The sequence below is a fragment of the Pezoporus flaviventris genome, unplaced genomic scaffold (assembly GCF_033815535.1).
Source record: "Pezoporus flaviventris isolate CSIRO_AGI_PZ_B2104156 unplaced genomic scaffold, CSIRO_AGI_Pfla_v1 ptg000001l, whole genome shotgun sequence".
NCBI classification, from domain to species: Eukaryota; Metazoa; Chordata; class Aves; order Psittaciformes; family Psittacidae; genus Pezoporus; species Pezoporus flaviventris.
Window position 1 is genome coordinate 46211384 of NW_026892549.1, and position 25052 is coordinate 46236435.

At 41.4% G+C, this 25052-nt stretch overlaps 1 protein-coding gene across 4 annotated transcripts in view; it reads right to left on the reverse strand.

Moving 5' to 3' along the window:
• PLEKHM3 (pleckstrin homology domain containing M3) overlaps positions 1-25052 on the reverse strand; it is a 77022-nt gene that overhangs the window by 27147 nt on the left and 24823 nt on the right. For all 4 annotated transcript variants that reach the window (XM_061455836.1, XM_061455846.1, XM_061455819.1 and 1 more), the window contains 2 exons: positions 20830-21023; positions 9171-9234 (listed from right to left, as the gene is read on the reverse strand). In XM_061455836.1, coding sequence (XP_061311820.1) covers positions 9171-9234; positions 20830-21023 — 258 coding nt within the window. The remainder of the gene's footprint in view (positions 1-9170; positions 9235-20829; positions 21024-25052) is intronic.

Genomic DNA, 25052 nt, shown 5'->3' on the forward strand with positions numbered 1-25052 from the left:
TTATCTCTGTCACATGTGATCTCTGTCACAAACCAGGAAGAGCAAAAGCAGTTTAGGGTGCAGGAAAGCTACAATGGTTGCCTTTACTTATTTGCTAGCTGGAGAACAAGCAGGTGTTTTTTGCATGCATTAGGCGTGGAGATTGGGCATTAAAGCACAAAGAGTAAATAGAATCTCCACCCTGTGACAGATTTCATCAGGGTTGGGATTTCTGTGATGAAAACATGGACTTGGAAACAAGCATGGTACAATATGCTTAGCTAAGGATAATGCAAGCTGCAGAGAAAAGAAAGGGAAAACATATTGCCTAGCTGGGAAGTTCCTCATCATTTATATTTAGGGAACAGACAATGCTCATGGACTGCTAATTTCCTTGAGGATTTTTTCCCTTCCGTTCACCACATTCTTAACACCATGAATTCTTGTTATGATTTCAATGCATAATTAATCTTTAGTTCAGAGGAAAGGGAAATGGAAGGAGGAAGGATGATCATGAGGTAAAAGCCCCAGGGAGGCAGATATCAGATCTCAGCTCTGCCCCATCTTTTGTGCAATATACTGGTCCGGTCAGCTTGCTTTGCTCCACTTTGACTCCCAGTCATCTCTTTCAGATTGCCTGTCTTGTTTATTTAAATTGCAAGTGACTTAAGGGAAGAATGATTTCTTAATATATGCGTGCATGCACACCAGAATCACTGACTATGCACCTCTGTAAAACCAATTCAAAAAGAACACGGCAGTAACTTCAGGAGAGCCCCATTCTTTTGTTGCTACTGCCAATCTCAGTTCCTAACAATAAGAGTGATACCACCCCATCCTCTCCGTCCTCTTCCCTTTGCAGCTTTTGCAGGTGTCTGGCTGCTGGTAGCAGGGTGGCAGCAGGGTGGACAGGAGTGGGTGAGGCCAGAGACTCATCCAGTGCTGACACCAGCGCAAGGTGCTGGCTTCAACACATGACAGCATTTTGCCACCACTGACCTTGACACAGACAAAGCAGCATCCCACAGCCATACATTGTGCTGTGCTAACTCAGCCCCCCCTCAGGGCAGAGAACAACCCGAAAGGAAACCTGGCAATAAACACTGTGAAGAACAAAACAATCCCAGAAAACCAACGACTAAATAAATCAAACAAAAGCAGAAATGAGTGAGAATCTGAATAAACAGAAATCACAAGCTCCCTTTGACTTCTTTGCACCAGGCAGTCCACACTGACAGCAAAGCCATTTGCTGTTTGAGGACCTTTCCAACCAGACCACTCAACATGCTGCACTTTGATTTGGTCTTAAACTGATATTCCATAAATTAGCCAACAACTATAACAGGCACTGGGAAGAGGAGGAAAAACAAGACAAGGTCAAGAACAAATACTGCTAATCTGTGATAAGCACATATAGGCAGGGGGCAAGGTGAGGATGGAGTTTTACATTGGCTGGGGGAGAGGAACAAACTGGTGACAGTCCAAGTGAATTTATAGCAGGAGGCAGAGAGGATGACAAGGTCCCTCCAAGCCCTCCCCAACAGCTCTCATGGAGAGAAAGAAAAGTTCGAAATCTCAGCAAGCCTCTGGGTACAAGCTGACACAAGTGAGAAAGAGATGGAACTGGCTCAGTACAAACAACATGCCTGGGAATCACTTGTGCCAACTCCTCAGCCAGCCCTGCAACATGACTCCAGCCCCACAACTTCTGCCTTCACACTCACTGTCTTTCAATCACCTTTCCTCCATTCTCTTTCCCCCAAGGTTTCCAGGCAGCTACATGTCAATTTTGTCACACCCCAAGTTCTCCTAATCTTGTTGCAGGGATGAATTATAGGTTGTTTTAAGAAGCAGGTATTCAAGTAAAGGTTAAAGGCTACTTTAATCAAACAAGGTTGAAAGAGTACCAGGAATCCGGCTGGTAGAGAACAGAAAGCACTTTCCTTAGCTTAAAAACATACATGACTCCAAATACACAAGCACGCAAGTATGCATTCAGGCAGAGAGTACATACGTGCTTTGGAATTTTTTTTTCCTTAAGATAAAGCAGGCAATTGTATGCAGAACTATTAACTGACTCTACATGCCCACTGAGTAAGATCTTATTTCATGACTGATATCACAACATTAGAAACTTTTGCTTTGCACAGGGCTGGATAAGGGCATTTTAAGGTGGAGTCCTCTGAAGGACTTTAGAACAAGAAAGCAACACATCAAGCGCTAGGGTTACTCTGAAAAAACCCTCTGTGAATGCGGAGTATATTTAAAAAAAACATCTAAAAAAGCTTTGCTTCTCTTATTCAAGCAGGTAGGGCTGACACACTATTTTGTTTTCTTGGGAAACTGGTTTTCCTGACATGTTATTCTTTTGAGATATGTCCGTGTGGAGTATGGCAATGAGATCAGAGGCCAATCTTTCACGCTGCTAACCCTGATCTCCAGTACTGGGACCTTCATTCTGCACAGCAAAAACCCCAAAGAACAGAAGAACCCTGGTTAGCACTATGGACTAGAAAAGTGGCAGCTTATATTGCTACTACCTCTTCCAAGGCTGAAAACATTAAAACATCTCTGAAGACTGCAACTCAAACTCCTGTGAGCCACTGGCACCACTGCCGGTTGTTTTAAACAGCTTCATTCTAAAAAGCCGCACTAAACCCTAGAGGCCTAGATTACATATTCACATGGAAAAGCACACACGTATTTTAATAAGCCCTGTTGAAAACTTTAATTTCAATCAGGGCAAAAGCCAGTTCTGCTATTAAAAATATCTTATTAACAATCTTGCTACATCTCCACACTCTGCTCCTTCAAGACTTTCACGTACCTAAGTCAGATTAACTTGTCACTTGCCAAAATGCTCCTGGCCAGCTCTTCACCCATGAGCCTGGCTGGCACTGCCATGCTCTCCACCTGACCATGAGCCTTTCTGAATGACAGCAGCTCCCTTCCCCAGCTGAGTTGCTGTAAAAAGGCAACACCAGTAAGATCACTGCCATTACCACTAATCGTAAGCAGAGCTGTCAGCACTTCAGGGAATTATACACACACCTGGAATATCAGCTAACCTGAAGTTTCCTGTTCTGCTGAAAGGCAGCTCATTGCTAGCAAACTCCAGGGAGTGACAACAGAAATGAGTGATAAAGGAGCCATAGCCTGAGGAAAGTACACTAGCTGTTTAATTGCTCTTTTGCTATCAGACCTTTCAATATTTATGTGTGGTTTTCCCATCCTAGGACTATTTTCATATTCTGCTAATACAGTTACTACAGTCATACAGGCACAGATCGCAAACAAAGGACATAAAGATGGCTATTAGCATCAGGTTGTTATGGTCCAAGATGCATGTTCACATAGTTCAAGTACAGAATTATCTAAGTGACTCAAAATCTTCATGTATTTAAGTTGTACAATAATAATTAATATAAGTCAGACAAACTAGCCCTCCAAAGTGCTGATTTCCCTCTTTTGAACTTTGGTGTGCTCAGGATGCCTGTTTTAAACATACATATAGTAAAGTGGGACCCATTTTACCTTATACCCATTAAAAATTGTCTGTCTTGTATGTCACAGAAAGTCTGCAGCAGAGTAGGGAAGAGTCCCTGCTCTTAGGATGAGAATTGTTCCACTGGTACAAATTAACAATATGTACACCTCTCACCTCCTCACAGAACCATCTGTTTCTACCTACCTCCTACCAAATATTTAAGAGCTGGGGCTGTACCTGACATGCCAGTGAAAACCCACTGCTGTTTTAAACCATCTCTACTCTGGAGCAACATCTTCCAACCTGTGGTCAGCTGACTGGTAGTAATGCACTGCAGGACTTGCATCGCCATCACACGTGGCTGGGAGGCTAGGGATGTAAATCAGTGTTTTCACTACGGTGCTAAGCTCTGAGCTGTGGCAGCTATGGCACTGACATGCTTGGCATTTTGCTGCCCTTGTTGAGCTCAGTAAACTCTCACAGAGAACTGTGACAGACAAATCTTCAGCCATCTCAGCACTGCCAAGCCTGCCAAAAACCTAATTGTCCTTCTCATTTGCCACCTCCTACCCCGCAAGCAAAAAAGGGCTTGCCTGAACTTAAAAGGATCTGCTGGTACAGCTACATGGGTAAACCTCCTTGGTAAATAAAACTCTAAGCTGACACAGCTTATATTGAATCACTGAATGAAAGAAATGACAGCAAAAGACTTTCTCATTGATATAACAAGTTTGCACTAATGCATTTACTGGTATGGCTACATCCATTAAGAGGTAGGGTGGGCAATGTTTGTCATGCACCTATTCCAGTAACACTTCTAAAACTAGAGCAAGCCCAGAGTATATCAGCCCAGTATATAAACCCAGTTTTGTCAAGCAATATACATACACATACTAGCTTTCACCAGCGCAGGCATGTGGGCTAGATGCCACATCCCATGCTTTTTATGCTTGAATAAAAAGGAACTGCTGGTAACCTAAGATGAGCATTTCTCAGTAATTGTATGAGGACTGAGTGATCAGAACACAAGTTTTACTTCTGAAAAAAAGAAAACAAAATTCCACATGTCCTTGCAGTCTTTGCTATTGTTGGGACTTGTGAAACAACTTGTCTAAATAACCATTCAGTTTTACACATACAAAAGCATTTTCCATTTCCTCCTCCATCTCAGTCTAGGAAAATACAGAGAGGACTCAAATTTGCCACTGGAAAAGGAGATGTGATGGAAGTACAGCATGGGTTAAAAGTCTGGAAATCCGAACAAGACCTAACAATTTCTTTGTTTTTCTAATGCTTCCTAATCCTGACGTAACAATATACTAGGCTCAAATTAAGTTGAACTAACGTTTCATTGAAGTTCACTTTTATTCCCCAAATTTTTCTTAGGGAACCTTGTTTGCACAAAATCTTGAACAGAAACATCGAGATTTTCATATTGCAATGCTTCTGTTAGACCAACTGTTCACGTAGTCCAAAACGCTATCGGATGCTGTAATCAGTACTATTTACGTCAGAGGAAGATGAAATCATTGATCCGTCTGTCAATAGGGAAGTCATCTTCCTAATCCCCTCAGTAAATAATATGTCTATTCTGAACCCTCATAATCTTTTTATCTGACGTACTGTAACTGTGGATATTCTCATTATGGATACTTAATCCTTTCAAAGATGATAAACTCGTGGCCTCAGTAATATTACTGTGACATTAAGTTCCTCCTGCTCACTGCGTGCTCTGCAAAGACACATTTCTATTAAGGATTTTTATGCATAGCTCATATTCACTGTATCACTTATGCTATATTACTGTGAGAATAGGGCTCTCCTGTTCATCCTTTATCTCCATTGTTCTTCACATTGTTTGTAGGTTCACCTACAGGTACATAGTCAGGGAAGTTGATCTGAAGTAAATGGATGTTTTAATTAAATGTTAACAGATTAGTTTATCTACAATGTTAAAATGGATAAATTATATCACATTAAATCCCTGTATGGACAGACACATTCAGAATAAAAATACTCTTAATATAATTCAGCTCACTTTGCTTCCAAAGTAAATGAAGATAAACCAAATGAAAGCCACTTATATTTTGAATAACAGTATTTACACAGTGATTCAGTGTAACTGAACTCATCATTTTAAATCCCCATATTTTGTCACTTCGTTTTTCTTCCTTTAGTGTTGCCATGTAAACAAATCTTCAAATAATTGTCTTCTTAAATCTCCTATCTTGGTCATGATTTCCATCCTTGACATCCAGTCATTTTTGACATGACATGGATTCTTTTTATTTTACAATACCTTCTGGGGCCAGTACAGCCAGGATGAAATAACTGCCATGATTAAGAGTGCTTCTGCAGTAAAGACCATCACTGCAATAAACTTTGTACACTTGTATGTCTTGCTATTTAACATAAAAAATAGGCAAGATATTAGTTACCTGTGTGGATTAAGCACCTGAATTTTGAACAACAGCTATGTCAAGTCTTTTACTTTAACAGCTCCCATTTATGTGGAATCTAGTAGAAGTAGCAAGACTTATTGTTCCTAAGAAATGTATAGTCTTGTCTGAGTCAGCTTCTGTCCAAACCAATGTTTAACAGTGTGAGTACTGTTAAGCTTCAACAAAAGCAGCCCCACAGTTACACAAAATGAATGGATAGTTTTGAACACCAGCTTGCATAAACTGTCCACACATACACATAGCCAGTGATACATGTCCATTAGTCATGTCAGCAGAGAACAGAGTTATACCTCTAGTAGTTTTCAGGTGAAGCTGCCCTATACTGTGCCTACTAAAAACAGCAGTTTCAGGAGTAAATACCTGCTACCTAACAACTGGAAGTCTCCCTCTTTAGAGCTTTAATTGATTGGAATAGCCTTCAAAAACTGGCTAACAGAGATGCAGTGGTGCTATAGGTGACGCAGGGCAGATTTCTCTCTGGGCAGATGACACCAGGGAGAGTTGGAAAGGAAAGCAAGCGTAGCCAATGGGGCAGAATAGGCAAGCTGTCACACTTTGAGATTCTGCTTGTTACATCTGAATGCACCTAATTCATTATCTCGTCTGTTAACACCTCCCACAACAAGGACGACAAGGGGATTCTAAGAATATGTACCTCATGGGAATGCCCATAGATAGACTTGCTGTAAACTTTAATGCAGTCCCTGGGGCCCTGGTCTGCAGTGAGACCTTGCTGGGGTACATGCATGTGTTTTTGTTCACTTTAAATAAACATGTACATGCAAATAAAGACCTTCACTCACTGTCTCTTTAGTTAAAGGTCAAGCCTACTCACATATGCACTACAGGCATTTATTACTGAATAAAGCACTAGGAAAACCATTGCCTCACCAGGATTTGGTGAGTTCCCAAAGTTAAAGATTTAATTAAATTTGTTTCAATTTTTTCCACTCTGCTTTTAACCTCATAGTTAAAGTCTCCCCCAGCAGAGCCCTATCTAAATGGATTCAAGTGACAGCCATCCCCAGACCATCAGAAAGCTCAAGTATATACCTGCCGTATCCACAGGGTCTAGGCATGAAGCTCTGTTAAGCTTGGAAAGAGGTTTAGATTAAATTTAATTTTGGAATAGTATTATCTGCTGCTTCAGCTACTGGCAAAAAGACATTTCAACTTTTTTTTTGCCCCTAAGAACAGACCCTCATACTACATTTTTGAATCTCAGCTGCTTGGGAAGAAATGACCCATGTTTTCTAGGATCTCCACAGAGAACTTGGCTAGGAAACAAATCAGAACTGAGCTGCGACTAACCAGGGTAAAGGTTGCTTACATCTGCAGATTACCCCTCTCTGCTTTTCTAATTTACTCACCATGCCTTATCTTTCCATTAATCTTTAATAAACCTTTTAGTTAATTCCCCAAACACATGCAATCTACATGACAGCAGGATACAGTGCGAAAGCAGTCCATGGATATGAAAAAAATAGGCAGCAGAGGAATCAAAAGGAGGAGAAACTTTTAGGATTAAAAAAAACACCCAAATTGCAGATCAGTAGAAAATGATGAGCAACTGGGAGAAAGCAGTTGTAAGGGGCAAACCAGGGAGGAGTCACGGGCTGTAAGGGTATTAGTGTTCCTCCGGCTGTTGGATTAATTTTCTCAGTGGAGCCCTCCTCCTTTTTCCACTCTAGTTCCACTTTGACAAAAACAGGCAATCGAATTTCAAACTTGGAGCCTCTGAAATGCGGAAAACCCTCTCCAGGCTGACAAGGATATAGCTAGATTAAAAGGTAAATGCAATTTAACTCACCCCAGCAGAAATGGTAATCAAATTATATTGCCTCTAAATATGATAAGTTTGGGGCTGGGGCCCTCAGGGGAAGAGAAGGTGTCTTGCAAACAGAAACACAAAGAAACATGCTAAAGGGAACTGCTAAATCAATGGATGAATTGTGACTTCTACCTTCCCTCCTTCCCAGAGGGTGCTTGATAAGCTGCTGATTGCTTCTAAAATATCTACTACCAATGTTAGGAACTGATTAAGCAGCTTACAAAGCACTGGGGGCTAATAGATAGACCCACCAGGGGGACTGCAGCTCTGGAGTTAAGTAGCTTGCTTTTTCACGGCTTGATTATTAAAGATGAGATAGCAGAACATGCTGCAAAGATGTGGAAACAGTTTTAGAGCTCAGATGACTGCCTTTTTATTTTATGTATAGAATCATTTCTACCCTGTGACTTCACCAGCCAACAAAAGCCACGTTTCCTGCAGTTCTGTAGTCTCCAGCTCTGAGGGACATCTCAACTACCTTAACTTGAATGAGTCACCTGACCATCCAGAACTGACTGTGCTATCCATTATCCTGCAGAAAAGGCACCACTAAACAAGGGAAGTATCAGTGGAAGAAGCTTTAAATAATGTGTTTACATATCACCAGCAAAGGCATTAGAGTCTGAACACAGATGTGCTCGGGTCAGCTATCACATCTTGCCTCATCACTTTTCCCATTTTGCATCTGAGCGCTGCAGCACATTCACCCTAGATTCCCTATTCCTCTTTTTTTCAGCTTTTTTTTTTTGCCAAATTCTTCTTCTTTAATCTGGAAGGTAATGAAATTCTACTCTTTAGGCCGATGTACTGCAAAGGTGTCCGCTTAGTTCCATCAATATCAATGCAAAGACACATTTTGCTGGCACGTTACCTCTTTTGTGGCCGCATCTGTCACAGTAACACTGCATGGCTTACCTCTGTGTAGCAGCAGCCTTGCTGAGGTTTTTGTGGTTTGGGGTTTTTTTATTATTTTTTTTTTCATCTGTCATGGTAATGCCTAGCAGACTTTATAAATAAGCATGCTGTGTTAGGGACTGTACAAACTCATCCATCCCTGAACAACTATTCTTTCAAAGAAAGAAAGAAACTGTTCTTGTTACCTGTAGGCTGAACCTTAGATGGGCCTTCACTGATCAGATGAAAAACCTCACAGCAAAGTTCCCTTTACAGATTACAGTTTTCTTTCACAGCCTCTTTCCAGCTCCATTTCAACACTGACCCTCTAAGCTTTTGCCTCTCATCCCTAACCAATGCCTCACTAACTCATTTTATCTTAAACTATTAATCACAGATATAGCTTGGAAGTAAAGCTATTTATGCTACGATTAGCTAGAAGGGGGAATGTACAATTAGCACTGAAGATGAGAACAGGTTTGATGTGTAGCAGGTAGAACTAGTTGAAGAAACTTACTTGCTGAAGGTCTGCGAGAGAATAAAGATGGATTTGCTGGAGAAGATACTCTCTGGGAAAAATCCTGGAAAAGAGAAAAATGGATGTGTCACACCTTTTTGACCATGAAACTCAAAGATTTCCTCTCCTCACCAAAAGACTGCAGAACAATAATGCTAGAGAGACAAAGCTTGTCAAAAACTGGAATTATGTCATCCTGTCAACACCAGCTACTTTTACAGCATTCCTCATGGGCACAGCAATTCCACAAGAAGAATGAATGCTGTGCCAGTGTCATTCTCCAAATGTCAGGTAAGTGGGTACCACGACATTTACAGCCACAGAAAGCTCACCCTGAGCACAGATGTGTTTCTTTAAACAATTAACCCAGTAACAAAACTAAATAACCCAAACTACATATCTGTAGTATTTCTTACGGGTTTTAGTACAAGATTGCTGGTCTCCCAGAAAGCTGTGATTTACGGTCTTGTAACTGAAACAATTATATTGGGAAAAATGCCATGCAGATACTGTTCTTCCAACATCAAGTTGATTGGTATAAATTCCTTTTTGCATACAGAAATAAATATATTGGTATAGACTTTATAATGACTTACTTGAGAAAGGCATATTTTCCTTATATAAACCAAGGTTTCAGGCAAGACCACTGATTATCAATTGACAGACCTGTTCAGTAAAGCTAAATTACAGAAACCTGATCAGAGAAGATAATTCCTAATTAAAGTGACTTGCAGTAAGATGAAAAACTGGATTAAAGCGACATTACAGAGAAAAATAGACCTTGTAAAAGTAAGTGGATATTAGCAAGAAAAGTTTATGAAAACCTATGGATCTGCCATAAAGATGTCAGAAAGAGTGCATCTAGCTGAAATGTCTACCTTTGTGTGCACACACAACCAACCAGTCAAAGAGCTTTATTTTCCAGTCATAACAAATGTAACACAGGAGCAGAGAATCACACCACTCTTGCAAAAAAGCAACTGAGTATCTCAAGAGGTGCAACTACTTTACACTACATGCTGCTTAGAGAATAAATGGTGAACTCAGCTCCTGCATTACAACCATGTGGTTTTAAAGCAATACAGAAAACAAAATTCTTGATATTATTAAATACATGAACAAAGCTCTGACAAAGACGAGTTTGTAATGGCAGAACCGAATGGCAGTGAACAGAAAAACCACTGGACATGTCCAAAAAAACAGATACTTGAAAGGCCTATATGACCATGCCATGATCCTACTGAGAAGGTACACAGGAACTCAAAAAAGACGTTTTAGAAGCTGTGACAACATAATTAGCTAAAACACAGATCAACAGGGATAACAGTACCAACCGCAACCTTTGACAGAGCACTGAATCTAAGAAATAATGAAAGCACCTCAGTTCATTCTATTCTTAGTTGTCTTAAACAACTATCTTAAACTGCTGCTTTCAAAGCTGTCTTAGAGGGACTAGGACTTTTCACTGCTGTCAAGGTGAGTGGTACAAAGCCTCATACTCCTTTCATACTTTTGATAAAAATCTAAGCTTTATTGGGGTGGGAGGGGAAGAGTCCTGCAAGCAAGGCACTGACAACTGGGCACCACCAATCTTACGGCACTCTTCTGGAGCAGGACCGTGCCCTTGCTCTTTCTGGCTCTGCAAGCATGTCTGCTCTACCCACCTAATTCTCAGCTGCAGTCTCACTGGGATACTGCATTTTCCCTTTTTAGTTCTGCAGGCTATACAATTGCTCCTATTACAGGTGAACATGCTTCAGTGGCTCTGCTGCATCACACCTTCATAATACATTTGGCACGGTGCCAAAGACCACTAGAAAACAGTCACAATCTAGATATCAGATAACATATGACATCTAGATTTCTCACTTGCACATAGGAGATTTATTAAAATTGATTGCTAAGGAGTCAACTCTGAACAGCATTTTGAAGCCATTAGTATTTTTCAGCTCTGACAGAATTTGTCATTAAAATTTCCCCATCATTCTCCTCTGATCACACAAGCAGACGCTAAATGGTGCGATAGCTTTGCCAGGAACTATTATTTGCTGATGCCCTTACAGCACTGCTAAAGAAAATAATTAGCTAATGAAAGATTTCCTTTTTCAGGAAATAGCCTGAATAGCCCATAAGGCAGAAACTGTCAACGACCGATATCGATGACTAACATCACGTTCCCCTGCCGCCTTCAAGGACTGCATTTTATTTCCTGCAAGTTCGAACCCCTAATAAAAAGTGCGCAGATGAAAAGCAAACTCATGATCAAGGGACTTCCTTTGTCAGGGGGGTCTCAGCCAGCATGGGCCCTGGTGACAGTCATCCTCTCCCTGTACCTGTCCCCCTCCCTGAGATACATGAGCCTGCAGCAGCAGCTCTGCAGCACCAGCATCCAACATTCCTCCCAAATCTATTTCCAGGAAAAGAAGTAGGCACTGCCCTCCCAGTCTTATGCAAGACACATCTGTACATGCATACATCCAGCACTCATTCTGAAAGGAGTGCAATGGAAATTGCTATGCAAACTGAGGCATTAAGAACCCCTCAGTAAGTAAGGCTGGTCCAGCTTCAGATTTGCAGTCCTATTGACTCACAAAATCCCAGTCTGGTTGTGGTGGGCCACAGAAAAACAGCTGAGCAGTCAGAGCTTGCATGTACAACAGCATTCACAAAACGTGTTATGAAGGCACTGGACCAGCTTCTATATGGTCCAATCCTATATGGTACCCACATCTCCAAAGGTGAAGAGTACACAGCTTCAGGAGTTGGAAATCACTGAAATCACCTAGAAGTAGGCAGCTCAGACCCTGTCATTTAAAATACAAATTATGCGTGGTCACCACACCTGTGGCGAGCTGAGCAGCTATTTCAAAACCACATCTTGCTGTGCTGCACATCTGCAATTAAGATCTCTTCCAAGAAAACTTCTGTTAGTCCCATTTGGAAACTCAACAGCTACCTGAATGTAACTTGTGAAGACACCTCCCAGAAATGAATGTTTAGTGACAGTTTTGTCAGCCTTTAGTGGGTGGGGAACAAGAAAATAAGAGACACCAGAATATCAACTCAAGAGGCATTTTCAGAGGAAGTCATCATAAAATGCAAGCAAATCAGTTGGGTCAGGAAGTCCACACAGACCAAATAGTCCAGTGAGCAAGAAAATGACTGATGTCCAGCAGCTTGCTTGTCCACAGAGGTTCTCTGAGCCTAACGAGGTGATAGCTTATACAAAATCTTTTTCAGGAGGGGGCACACAAGACTAATCCAGAGCCTCTTGGTTTTTGACCCAGACACTTCCCCTCATGTACCAAGTAGGAACATAATGTCTCTACCACCTCCATCCCTCTGTCAATTGCAACTGAAACTGGTTGAAGGAATCCAAAGTCAGTAAAGTACAGCAGGCAAGATGGGGCTCACACAAACACCATGCCGTTGCATTAGCATCCAGACAAAGCACTACATGACATCCAAATGAACCTAAAATCACATTCATGTCTAAAAATCTGTCAGAGACCATAGAGTAGGCCAAGACAAATGCACTTAGCAACATTTCACTAGAAAGTAAGTATTTGCTTTCTGCATGAGATGTAGCTTTGAGCATTCTTGTGTTAATATAAGGCCTTGAACCAAAACCACCAAAGCATGTGCTTGCATGCTATTTTTCCTTTGACATAAAGGTCCTTTACAAACCCCAAATGGGAAATCTCTGGTAAATTATTCAAAAGGAAAATAAAAGATGTCAGTTTTGTAAATCTTTTGATCGATGTGCTATAACTAACTGGATTTTTTCAGAAGTTGGTCAACTGAAAGCATTCAACAAACAGTGTCCTTTCAGTCAAATCTTAACACAGAAAAAATGGAGTGAGCTAGACAGAGGTCAAGCACAATATGTTAAGATTCATCACAATAAAAACTCAATCCTCTGCTGCTTCAGAATGTGACCTGCGACCCTTGAGAGGCAAATGGTATCAAGTGCACACCCCACTAAAAGCACCTCGTAAGCTTTCACAGTTTGGAAACTCCCAGACCAGTTTCACCATCAATGCAAAACAGAACAGTTGTGAGTCACAAGGTTGCTGTGCTGTAAACCCTGACCACCAATCAGGGTTAAGCCTGCAATGAACAAACCAAGTTCAATGCTAACCAGCCCTCTAGCTTTGCCAGTTCCTGTTAACAATGAAATCCAAAGTCCTACTGGTTAAAGGTCTCTAAACTGCTTTATTGTTAAGTGCTAGAAATCAAAGGAATCAACACAAGCAGGACAGAAACCCACTGTAGGAGGCTTTCAGATCAACTAAAAGAGAGAATTGGGCATTCTTATTTTGTGATTACTATTCTTTTTGTTTGATACTTTGTCATCTGAAGCATAACCTTCAGGCAAGACAGAACCAGAAATTTCATCTCTTCCCTTTTGGATGATCTTGTCAGGTAAGTATTTGCACAAATAAAGGTTATCTGTTAGTGTCCTCCTGCAAACAGAACCACTGATAAGACTTTGCTTTTTGCATCTGGACAAAGTATGTAGTCATGGTGCTTTGTTAGCACTAAGTAATTGCTCTGCATTTAAAGCCTGTTTATCATCAGCTTAGGTAATTTTTCTTCAATGGGTTAAATGCCCTGACAGCTCTGCTAAAGCTACAACCAATTAATCTGCCCAAGCCTGACACTATAACCGAAGTACAAACGTGATAAGCAGAGCCAACTCTTCTTTCTACAGTGCAATCAAAAGAAAGCAAGTTAGCTGGCAGGTGGGCACAACCACGTCTCTTTTGTACCAAAAAGCCTGTTGAAACCTAGGACAGGAAGGGGGGAGGAGAGGGGAAGCTGACACCGGGATTTCACGTGCCAGCCAGGAGTGCCTTGTTTGACCAGGCTGAGAACTGTATGACTGAGCTGTGACTCACGGGAGAGGCAGATGCACCAGTCTAGAATGCAGCCACACTCAGGCAGCCTCTCCACCCCTCTTCTGCAGGAAGCTGCTACACCCACAGCTGGCACAGCACCCCGGGTACCAAGTCCACTTCCTCAGTCAGCATGGGTCATACCCTGGCACTGCAACTTGCACCACCACCAATTTACTTTTAAGCCAGTGCACCATGCTACAGACTAAAGTAGCTGACAAGCAAGCCCAGGATGATTACCAGTGCTCCCATATTATTTTTATCCCCTAGACAAGCGGCAAGAGGACCTCTGAAGTGCTAGCAGTAGGCACCACCCACAGCTGCGGCTGTGCGCACTCCAACCTCACTGAGAGGAGCTCGCATTTTTCAGGGTTACTACACGATTTAAAAACTATAGAGGGATATCAGTGAATTGCCAGTTATCCCAAATATATGAGAGTTATCCCAAATATATGTGAGTTATCCCAAAGGTACATGGCACGGTAAATAACACCTATTGCTAGGTTTATCCCTTGAAATCATTTGACATGGAGTCTGTTAATTTATGACAGAGAACAGCACTGGAGGTGATGGGGAAAGGTAGGATTTTTTTCCAGCTTTTGATTTTGCATTTCCTTGGAAATCTCAGCTCCCAGAAGTGTGTTGGGAGAGGAGGACCCTAACTTCCCAGCAAAAAAAAAATCATCTAGAGAAGTGGGGCCCTGGGAAACCCAGTGATTTGAAAGTCAAAAAGTAAGAATAAATTAATAAAACAAAACACTAGTTATTTAATTCTTGTGGTCTTATACCAGACTGATGATTTTTTCTAATTCCAGAAAAGCATTTGTGAATCATTTCACATTCGTGAGGTATGAAAACTCTTCTAATTCTGGGAGCAGACATTCCTATGTATCCACAGTCCACACTGTGGACTAGTGTTAGATTTATTAGCAAGCATGTTAGGTATTGTTCCATGCTGTTATGAAATTCCCCATGAGCATCTCTATCTTAAAACAGTTACCCTTATCATCCATCAGCAATCCTGAACCAGTATATAAACTTTCAACTCTAAAATGCAGTATGCTAACTCTCTCCTCTGTGGTTACTTGAGCAAGGTTACAGTAACATCGTGAAAGACAAGAACTACTACAGATCAAACTCCAGTTTGGAATCAAGTACCACAGTTACTAAAAGGATGCAGAGAACAAGAGGCATAGCATTTCATTCTGAAATCAAAATAGCTTAGATCCCCAGTTAACTTGCACTGAAGAATAAGAAAATGTTTTTTGTTTTTGTCAGGCACTTCTGAACACTTGTATTTTGCTGCTGGAATTTCTGATATAAAAACACAGGGATAAAACCGGCACAATATGGCGTCCACATCTAATTGGAACTTCTTTTTTAAATGTAGTCTCAAAAAGTGAATAGAAATTACCATTCTGAAAGATATTACTGATCTATTTGACAAAGAGGTGCAGGTGTGCTCTTAGACTGAACTACAAGATCCAGTCCTCTGGAAAACTTATGTATACTGCTGGCATGCTCCTCAGCTGGTTGCCTACCATGGTAGAACACTGGCTTGTGCTTTTAACCTTCCTTTGGACGTACTGCCCCTACCCTGGCTGCTCTGGCACACGTCTTCTTGCTCCAGCTCTGTTTGTTACCCCTAGTTCAAACAAAAGCTCAAAGTCCAACCTAACCTTACCCTCTACAGTTTTAGCCATCTGCTTTCTGCTTTTTAAGATGTTAGCCTGCAAGGACCCTGCAGGCACAGTTACTGCTTCATGAAGACACAAGTGAAGCGAAGATGTGGTTTGTATGTAAGAGCTCCATTAACAGGAATGCTTTATATCAGCTACTGCAATGAGTACACACAAGCAGGATCTATATAAAACAACAAATGGCTCACGCACACATCTCTGCATTTATTTTCTCCTCTTTTCTCACTTTGGGGTATTGTTTGGTCTTAACATTGGATCCTCTCAGGATACCCAGATACTGTCTTTGAATGAGTTTCTCTCTTGCCCTCTTTCCAATCACCCATGCAACAAATTTTCTTCTTCTGTTGGTTTTGCCATTAACTCAGAGCCCTAAGTGCTATGAAAACCAAATCTTTCTGCTCCTTTCCTGCTCAAACTTTCTTTTTGCAGTCTACTGCTTTCACAAGATGTGTCTTTGTTCTCCTGCTCCGCAATTTTCCAGTTTCCAAATGGCCTACCCATTGCAAAGAAAATGGAGAAAAGAGTTTCCTTTGACAGTTGGGACATGACTTAATGACCTTCTGTTGTCCTTAGCCTGAAAGATGACATAGCTCCAGCTTCACATACGTGAGGTATTTGGTGGTATAGTGATTGCATAAGATCAATCAGGATTCCTGTGACGTGTTTAGACAGGTTCCCCAATTGCCACACAAATATTTTGAAAGTAATCTACCCCTGTGTCAGAAGTGATATGTCTAAGGCCTCACTGTAGGAAGTGACAGGACTCTATTGTTCAGCATAACAGAATTTGGGCTTGTTTCTCATCATGCTGACAGACCGGCAGGCTCAGTCAGGAGCACAGGTCTGCAGCACTGGAGGTGTACCTTTAACCTCCTGCTGCAACAGCAAGCTCAAATGTGCTTGTCCTGTAAGATGCTAAGTAATGTAACCAGCACAGGAGTTTTGCTAGGGTGAAACTGATGTATTGCTGGTCTGGAGCTGACAGACAAATGGTATTAGACAGAGACGAGTACTAACAAGAGGGAAATTTTCCCATACGGTTTCTCACTACCATTCAGAAGACTGCAATGAGCATTAATGTATATGGGAATGTATTGCAGAACATTTACCTTGTGCCACTGCCATCTGTCTAAAATACCTGGGCTAGCAACGCCTGAACTGCAAGTTGAGGGGTACAGCTGAGAGAGCAGAGTGCCCAGAGAAGCTTGAGGGTTGACCTGGGTTAGCCCACCCTGTAGATGCAGGGGTGCCTGAAGACTTCCCCGAAAACATCCTTCTGACCTGAAGAGCCTTCAACCATGACAAGAACAGAGGAAAAGAGGCTGTGGCACATGGACATGCTATTAGTCTGTCTTGTGTCTAGAGATAAAAGGAAGAAGGCAAAAGCAGAATAAAACTTGCATCATTCAGCATAGCTTCACAGAATAACCTACATCATTATTTAATGGACTTAATTAATTCTTGCTTTTTCTTAGCTATCAAATTTATTGACTCTATCTTGTTTGCCAGTGCCATTCATTCATCATCCCACAATCTGCAGGTGATGGCGGTGGGATCTGTACAACTCCACTTGTACTAATTTCTATGTTGGCATAAGGTTTCAGTCTTGCAGTTTCTGCCTGAACAGCATCCACACAAGCAAGGCAACCAAAACAAGCAAGAACTTGTTGAGTAAAGACATTTGAGGCAAATTATGTCTGTTGCAATACTGAAGTGACAGCCACAGCAAACTAGGCATAACAACATCCCTTGTAAAACAGGGAGCGCAGCAACAGGCTGAGAGTCTCAGCTGGCTAATCTCAGAGGAATACTGCTGATACGCAACTGGTGGAGGGCCTTATTCCTCCTCCCAGCCAAGTTCGAGTTCCTTATTTTTTTCCCTTTCAAATATAAAAAAAAAGCTTAGAATCTGGTGAAGCAATAGGTGAGAATAAATCATTATAATTGAAGACTACCACTTTTATTGTGAGCCTTCTAGCTACTTTTAGGATTTCTTCTGCTTTTTTTCCTTCCTTTCTTTCTATATAGTCACTTGCTTCTTCAAAGTTCACAACATGGTTCAGCCCTGAGTTCTCTACTAGATGCCAAGTTTCAAAGTTCCCAAAGTACCTATCTGTGCACACCAAGCATTATAAATAACATTTCCACATTTAAGCCAACTGGATCCTGAGCTAACCTAGTTTATAGCCATCTGGAATTCTTCAGAAAAAAGTGCCTTGTAAGCACTGTAAACAGTTTTGTCTTCCCAGAGGACACCGAGAGTTTTTAACTTCATTGCCATCTTCATTTTGTGATCTGGGTTCAAGAGCGAGGTATAGATTTAAAGAAGATGATAATGCAAATAGTATTAATAAAAGAAACCTTAGAGTGATCTGCTTTTCCCTAATAAGGCAGGCTCTATCAGTGTCCCAAAGGCAGCAAGGTGCCAATATAATTAATCAGTCTGTTTTTAGTTCTCCCTAGACAGCAATATTAACAGTTTGTTTCAGTCTGTTTATATGGGTCTGACAGGTCTTCAACATGCTGTGTTCACTTTCTTGTGATTAATAGTCATTCACATGCTAAGGTGAAGACCAAGCAGAAAAAGAATGTTTTTAGAGCTGGACAGATAACTGGATTCTCTCCCCCAGTCTTCCATTTCTAACTAGGTACTAAATTTAGGAGTGCCGTCTCACCATATTGTTTAAACTCCTCCTTTTCTTGCAACTTGCCCATGTGACGAGCCAAAGGGAAATTTAAATCACCTATTTTCTTTATTTACTCTTCAGCTGAGCTCTATAAAGCCATCACATTGATAGCGAATGTCTGCACACTGGGATACTAGATGCAGAAAGCAAAGCCATTGGGACTGTTCTGGGCAAGGAATACCTCCTTCTGGGAAAGCGTCTCTTACTTTTCATCTCTGCAGACCTCTAAAGGGAGTTCTGAGGAACTAGCTAAGCACCAAACCAAACTAGCTAAGCACCCAGCGCAACAGACCATGGAGGAGCAGAAATCTAAGATGTGTTTTATACACTCCTGCAGTGGTTTTTACAGCACTTCTAACAAGTCCTACCAAACTGGAGATGCTTCCCTAGTACAAAAGCAAACACTTCTTGGGTTGTGTCCTCCTCTCCACCACAAAGAGTTTTAATTGGAGACAGCGTGAAAGAACACTTAGATAAGAAAAGGTAGCATTTGGAGTATTTCCCAACTCCCCTTTCTGCTATTCTGGGTGTTTCATTTTGATACAGGGAGGTTTTTTCTCTCTCCTCCCCACCCGAGAAAACATTATGCACACATTTCTGCGCTAATTTTTGTTCGTTTTCTCTTCTCTCCATTTCCCCAACACATCTCTTCTTTTGGGAGGTAGGTTTTGGAGCTCCCCCTTTGTCCTGGTTTCTTCATTAACTCTTAATTTCCTGAAATCCCTTCCCTCTTTGACTCTTCTCCTTCTGGCTTTCCCTCATCTCTTTGTCTCTAATCCATTGATTTCTCTGCTGAGGCCTCTTTTGATCTCTCTTCTTTCACTCTTACCCAAGTCCATTCAGTCTCGTGCCTCCTCCTGTCTATTTTAATCAGGGGATTCTTTTCTTCAGCATTAATCAGAAAGAATAATTTCTTTTCTGCCTTTTTTCTTTTTTGTTTTTGAATGCCAGTCTTCACAAATCTGTCTCCTTTTACTTCTATTGCAGTTGAAGAGGATGGCATAGGAAAGTTATTATAGTTGAACAGCAAAAGAGCTCTACAAGATAATGCCAACATCTATAATAAAAAAAAAACCTATCCTTATTTTTTAACTGCTGTAAGCTGCCCTATCAAGTAACAGGAATTAAACAGTAAGACACAAACACATATTAGCACACAGCCGGTCTCACACAAGAACTCAGCAGTGCTTTCCAGAAACTTGCTATATCCTTCCCTTAGTTGTTCTAGGTAGTTCATCAAAGCAATGTCAATGTCATAGGTTATGCACCAAATAGCAGAACGTCTCACTCCTTACCTGGGATAAAGGCGCTACTGCATCTTCCTCTCCCTCCCAGAGAATTCAGGTTCCCCATCCCTAAAACACCATGCTCAAAATACAGTCACTGATGACATCTGCTTCCTTGCCTTTTCATGGCTCACAATTTCAAAGCAGTGGCTTTCCTATTTGCAGTCTTGTCTTACTTAGAAACTTGGAGTATACAAATGCTTATAGATGCATTTACTATTAGATCAGCTGCCTGTACCTGGTGCCACTTGCCTCACAATATTGCATGAGCAAAGACATCTCCCCATCTCTTTCAGAGATCCACGACAAAAGCAGCTTGTTTTTTTCAAGATCACAACTGTGGCTTGATAGTCTTCAGAAGATTGTTAATTTTCAGCTTGTTAGAAAAAATGAAGCAGCAGCTGAACGGACTAAGACACAGCACTTCCAAAATCAAGTTCATGTCCTATAGAACTACTGTTTCCACCACAGAAAACTCACTATAAAACACATTCTGCTGTGCTGTGCTGTGTTTTCAGGTAAACAAAACACTCAGCACAGCCATGTTATGGATGTGCAAGAGCACAAGTGCTCTGGTGTCACATAAATCATATGCTGGGTCACATGCCAGGGGACTACATCTGGCCTCTGCCTTCATGTCAGATCATATCACAGAAGAGGGCAGAAGCGTTGGACAGGCAGTTGACTGGGCTCTCCCATGCTTTGCCATACTCTGAGGTGTTTCAAAGGTCCCAACAGTGCCTCCCCAAGCTGGCACTCTGGTGCCATGGCAGGGAGCACGAGGTATCATACTTGACTGGAAACAGTCACCCACAGCCAGGAAGCCTGAGGAGAAGTAAAAGATACTCATCACGATGTGTGACCCCTGGGCTAATAGTTGCCCAGAACAACTTCAGATATTCAGACCCTATAAAACCAACTTTGGCAACAGACAACCCAGCTGCTCAGGGAAGTCAGATACAAGCACAACAGCTTTTACAATGGTTAACACCTTCAGAATGAGATTGTGAGGGAAAAAAAACAATGGAGAAAAGCAATATGACAAGGAAAGGACATCGTTGTGCTGTACATTGTCTTGTGTTTCTTACCTTCTACGCAGATCTTCAGCCACTGCTGCTCTGCAGCTGAACAAATAGGCTCGGAGAGATTTTAGCTGCTGTCTCAGGCGGACAACGGTTGCCAGAGGTTCAGCATGCTTGTACAACATGGGATTTTCCTGCTGGATATCGATCAATGGCTCCTCATAAACATATTCCAGGAACTCTTTGGCTTGCTTTGATACCTGAAAAATAAAGCCGTTCAGCTAGGCTTTCCTCCCAACTCTTCTTAAGCAGATCCTCCCCTCTGTGATCTGTCAGCTGTTCCTTGCATCTGAAAACTTACTTTGTTACCAATTACAAATGAAGACAGAGCTGAGAGAGATCCAGCTGTCTCTGCTTATAGCCAAGTCAAACTTCATGAAACCCATCAAAGTTGAGCGTGTGAGATAATTGCTTACTTACCCAATATACAGCAGTATCTGCAGCCATACATGTTTTCACTGCTGGGTAACATAGCTTACCAGGTGGTTTTTAAGTCTAAAAACTAATTACCAAGTTTCTTCCCTGTTAAGATTTTCCTCTTTCTTTGCTGCTTTCTTTTTGACAAAGGTAAGTGCCAAAGCACATTAGAAAAGGAAACATACACACTGCAAATCCAATCACATTGTACTACTCCAGAGTACAGAAGTCCAGTGTAAAGTACTGCTCCCATTTGTTTCATACTCAGCCGGCAGGGACAAAATGATGTAAAAAGAAAATAATCGGAAGCATATCTATTGAGTTTTGTTTTTTTTTAAACACAGACAAATAATGACTGGTATTACTCACTCCCAGTATTTCATCTGCAATTTTTTCTTAGGCCTTTTTCATGATAGTGCTCTGTTCTATCTCCAACTGCAAACAGCTACTGTAATCTTGATAAATTAATGGGACTTTTGTTCCCACTAGAGAAGATACTCCTGTTTCTGAGGTGAGTAGGCCAAATTCCCTCTCATTCCTTATTTCTGTATTTTATCACAGCTGGAAAAGAGAAGATGGGATTATCTGAAATGAGCTGCAAATCACTTGAAACTGTGCTATGGAAATACTATTTGTTCCACAATTCAATTAGCCTTCCCAGACCTTTAAATCAGTGTTTACACTGAGTGAGGGAGGGATGAATTAGGCTAACAAAAGGAGAAAGGGCACATCATAGACTCTTGAGATTTAGGATGTTATTTCCATTTTGGTGCTGTAAGGTAGGAAGTAGAGAAAAGCAATAGACATTCTTATCAATTGCACCACTTGCAAAACCAGCACAAGTTACTAGCTACAGGAGTCACTAGCTACTTACAGGGAAAGCCAGCCCTAAATGTAAGCTTTTCACAGTGCATAATACAAATGTAAGAAATAATGCCAAGGCCAACCTTCCCACCAATAACTACGCAGATAATACAATGTGCAATTTTAAATGCAGCAGAGCATAACTCCACAGGTTCCCCAGGCCCTAAAATGGTACTTTGCCCAGCATCACTGTCTGACAGGTATGTGTCGGTTCACTCTGAATGCCTGACACAGGCACACAGGTCATGTAAAACATTAACTCACATAATCAACCATAGCAAAGCTACAAGAAGCTGAAATGTAGTCTTATAATGGGAAGGGTCAGGCAGTCACAATAACTCAGCTTGCTACCAGCCAATATTCTAGTACATCTACAAGCATACTTACAGTCCCCCAATTTAACTGGGAAGACTAGACACCCCCATTAAGTAGGCCAGAAGGAGTGAAAAGATGGAAAGTGTAACAAGGTTTTAGCTTTAAATGTCATACAAGGATGGATGCTGACATTTCCAGACCTTTATTCTCTAGCGGCTGCAAACTCACAATTCGGAATTCAATTTACCAGCAGTCAGCCTCCCTTGAAGCCTTCTGGCACAGTGAGTTCATTTCCTGCTGTGTTTGTCCGGCATTTTGCTGGAAGCCACTTGAACCAAACTGCAATACCTACTGTTTTTTGTGTGCAAACGGGGAAAACAGTTGGCCCAAGTAAAAGGAAAAAGCATGTTCACAAGATTGCCTCTTTTCTTTTCCCCTCACACAAACACATGTAAACACAAATATGAGAACAGTAGGGAGACAGGAAAAAAAGTGAACCTGGGGACTGAACTGCTACTTTGGTTAGGACAGGAGAAACATGCCTAACTGCCAAGTCCTTTCAAATAGCTTTTATTGCAGTGAAGGGGATTTTTCTTCTCCTACCCATATGCTTTCAGGTGCTAAGTCCCAGATACGGAAAATCACAGCTCTACAGGGTTCTACTGCTTCTGTTTTTTCATGACCTGTCTTGCCAAACTCAGACAAGAACCTCTCCATTTCCAAAATCTACTTAATTGATGTAACAGTTTTGCTGCTGCTCAGATGTCTGGGAGTCCATGAAACGTAAAAGAGAAACATGCCCAATTATTGTATCATTATAAAAGCTTATGTCCTAGTGTACCTAGGAGACAGATAGAACAGACCCCAGAAACCTCTGCAAAGGCAGTGGGATGGAGTGCATGTTTTCAGACCCTTAATTTACTTTGATGCCATGTGGGGGACTGACAGGCACATTTCAGACTGTGCGAAACACCAAAGCTTGTTAAGATCGAAACCCTGTTTCAGTTCTGCCCATCAAAGATGCTATATGCTTATTTCCTGCAGAACCAATCTAGCCTATGCCATGAGTCCAGCCAGAAGCAAATCACCCACCACAGAAGCTCCACTTTCAGGCATTGCTGCACTACCTGTGAGGGGTAGGGCTGTGCACTTAGAAGAAGCTCTGTTTTTTCAGCTTCACTTGGGATGTTGCTGCACAGCTTTGTGTCGGCACACTGGCCAATTGAGAGTTGAAATGCTGACAAATTAAGTGATCTTCATTTAAAAGTGAGCACAAATAAAATTATAAGTACTTAGATCACCTCAAGGAAGTGGGACGTGTATCTGCCTTTGCCGAATCAGCACATTTAATTAATACACTAATCAGGAATCACACAGTTTCATTGTAACACTTAAAAGCAGCAGCCAGCACTAAGTTGCCTTTTAGAACATAGAGAAAAAATAAACACCAGGCCTTATCTCTGAATGGAGAAAGGAGAGGCAGATGTAAAAGCACAGGCAATATGTGCTCTGTCTCAGAATAGCACTCCATCATTCCATGGAGGCATCGGAAGGACACAAATAAAAGCATATGTAGGCAGAACTGAACAGAAAGGGGAAAACCCCAAAGATTTCACAAAAATAAAGAGAACAACTTGCTATTTTACATGGATGGGATGGAGTTGAGGAGATCTAACCAGTGATCTCAGCTCAGTTGTCACACTGACACTGTGGTACATGATGTGCTCTTCACCTTCCCTCCCTGCCTTAGTTCTCTGCTCATATAGCTGGGGATGCTGTAGTGTTTTCCTACCTTAGGGACAGCGTTCCTCTCTTAAATCCAACTCTCTGAGCACTTAGGCACAGAGACTGATAGAGTATCTGCACAGAATTTGCTTGTGCTCCCAAGCCACCTCATAGCTGTTCTGCCTGTCTATAAAAGGTGCAAATTGAAAGCTTCTCACCATTACAGTGAGATTACAGTAGATTAAGTTTTCAGTGAATGCTTAAACTTGAAAGTCCCATTTCCTTTTGTGCCTCAGCTGCCTACACACCAAGACCACAGGAGACAGAGCATAAAGCATAGTTTTTACCCTGCAGGTTTAGAAAAACAGTTTATTTTCTTGGCAATATTACAGCTTGATATGAGTTTGCCTTACCATCCACTTGCTCTGTATCAGGGCTACCTATACTACCGTGGGCTAGCAAGTCTGGTCTTTTGTAGAAGCATCCAAAGGAAGAATGCCTAAATATTTTATTCCTAGCTTCTAGGAAAGGGAAGGAGTTTTGTCTCCACACATAAGAGCTTTGTAACTCTGAAGAATCTTGCATTTTATAGTGGAAGACTATAATTTTCCTGATGGCAGGCTCAGGCTACCTTTTAATAATCTCCCTTTCTGACAAATTTTCTTCTTCAAGACAGCTGCTTTTCCTCTAATAGAGCATTTACTGGTTATTTTTTCCCTTTTCAAATAGCCCATAATAATAATATTTGCAGACACAAAACATCAAACAGCCTCTCCCAACAGTGGCTGCTAGGTCTGAAGCTCTAGCATGGTCTGGATTTGTTACGAGTCTTTGTTCCAGCATATGCTCCCTGAGACAGCAAAACAACACTGCTACTGTGTTTGCTGGTGTAATGCTTTGAGGCATGC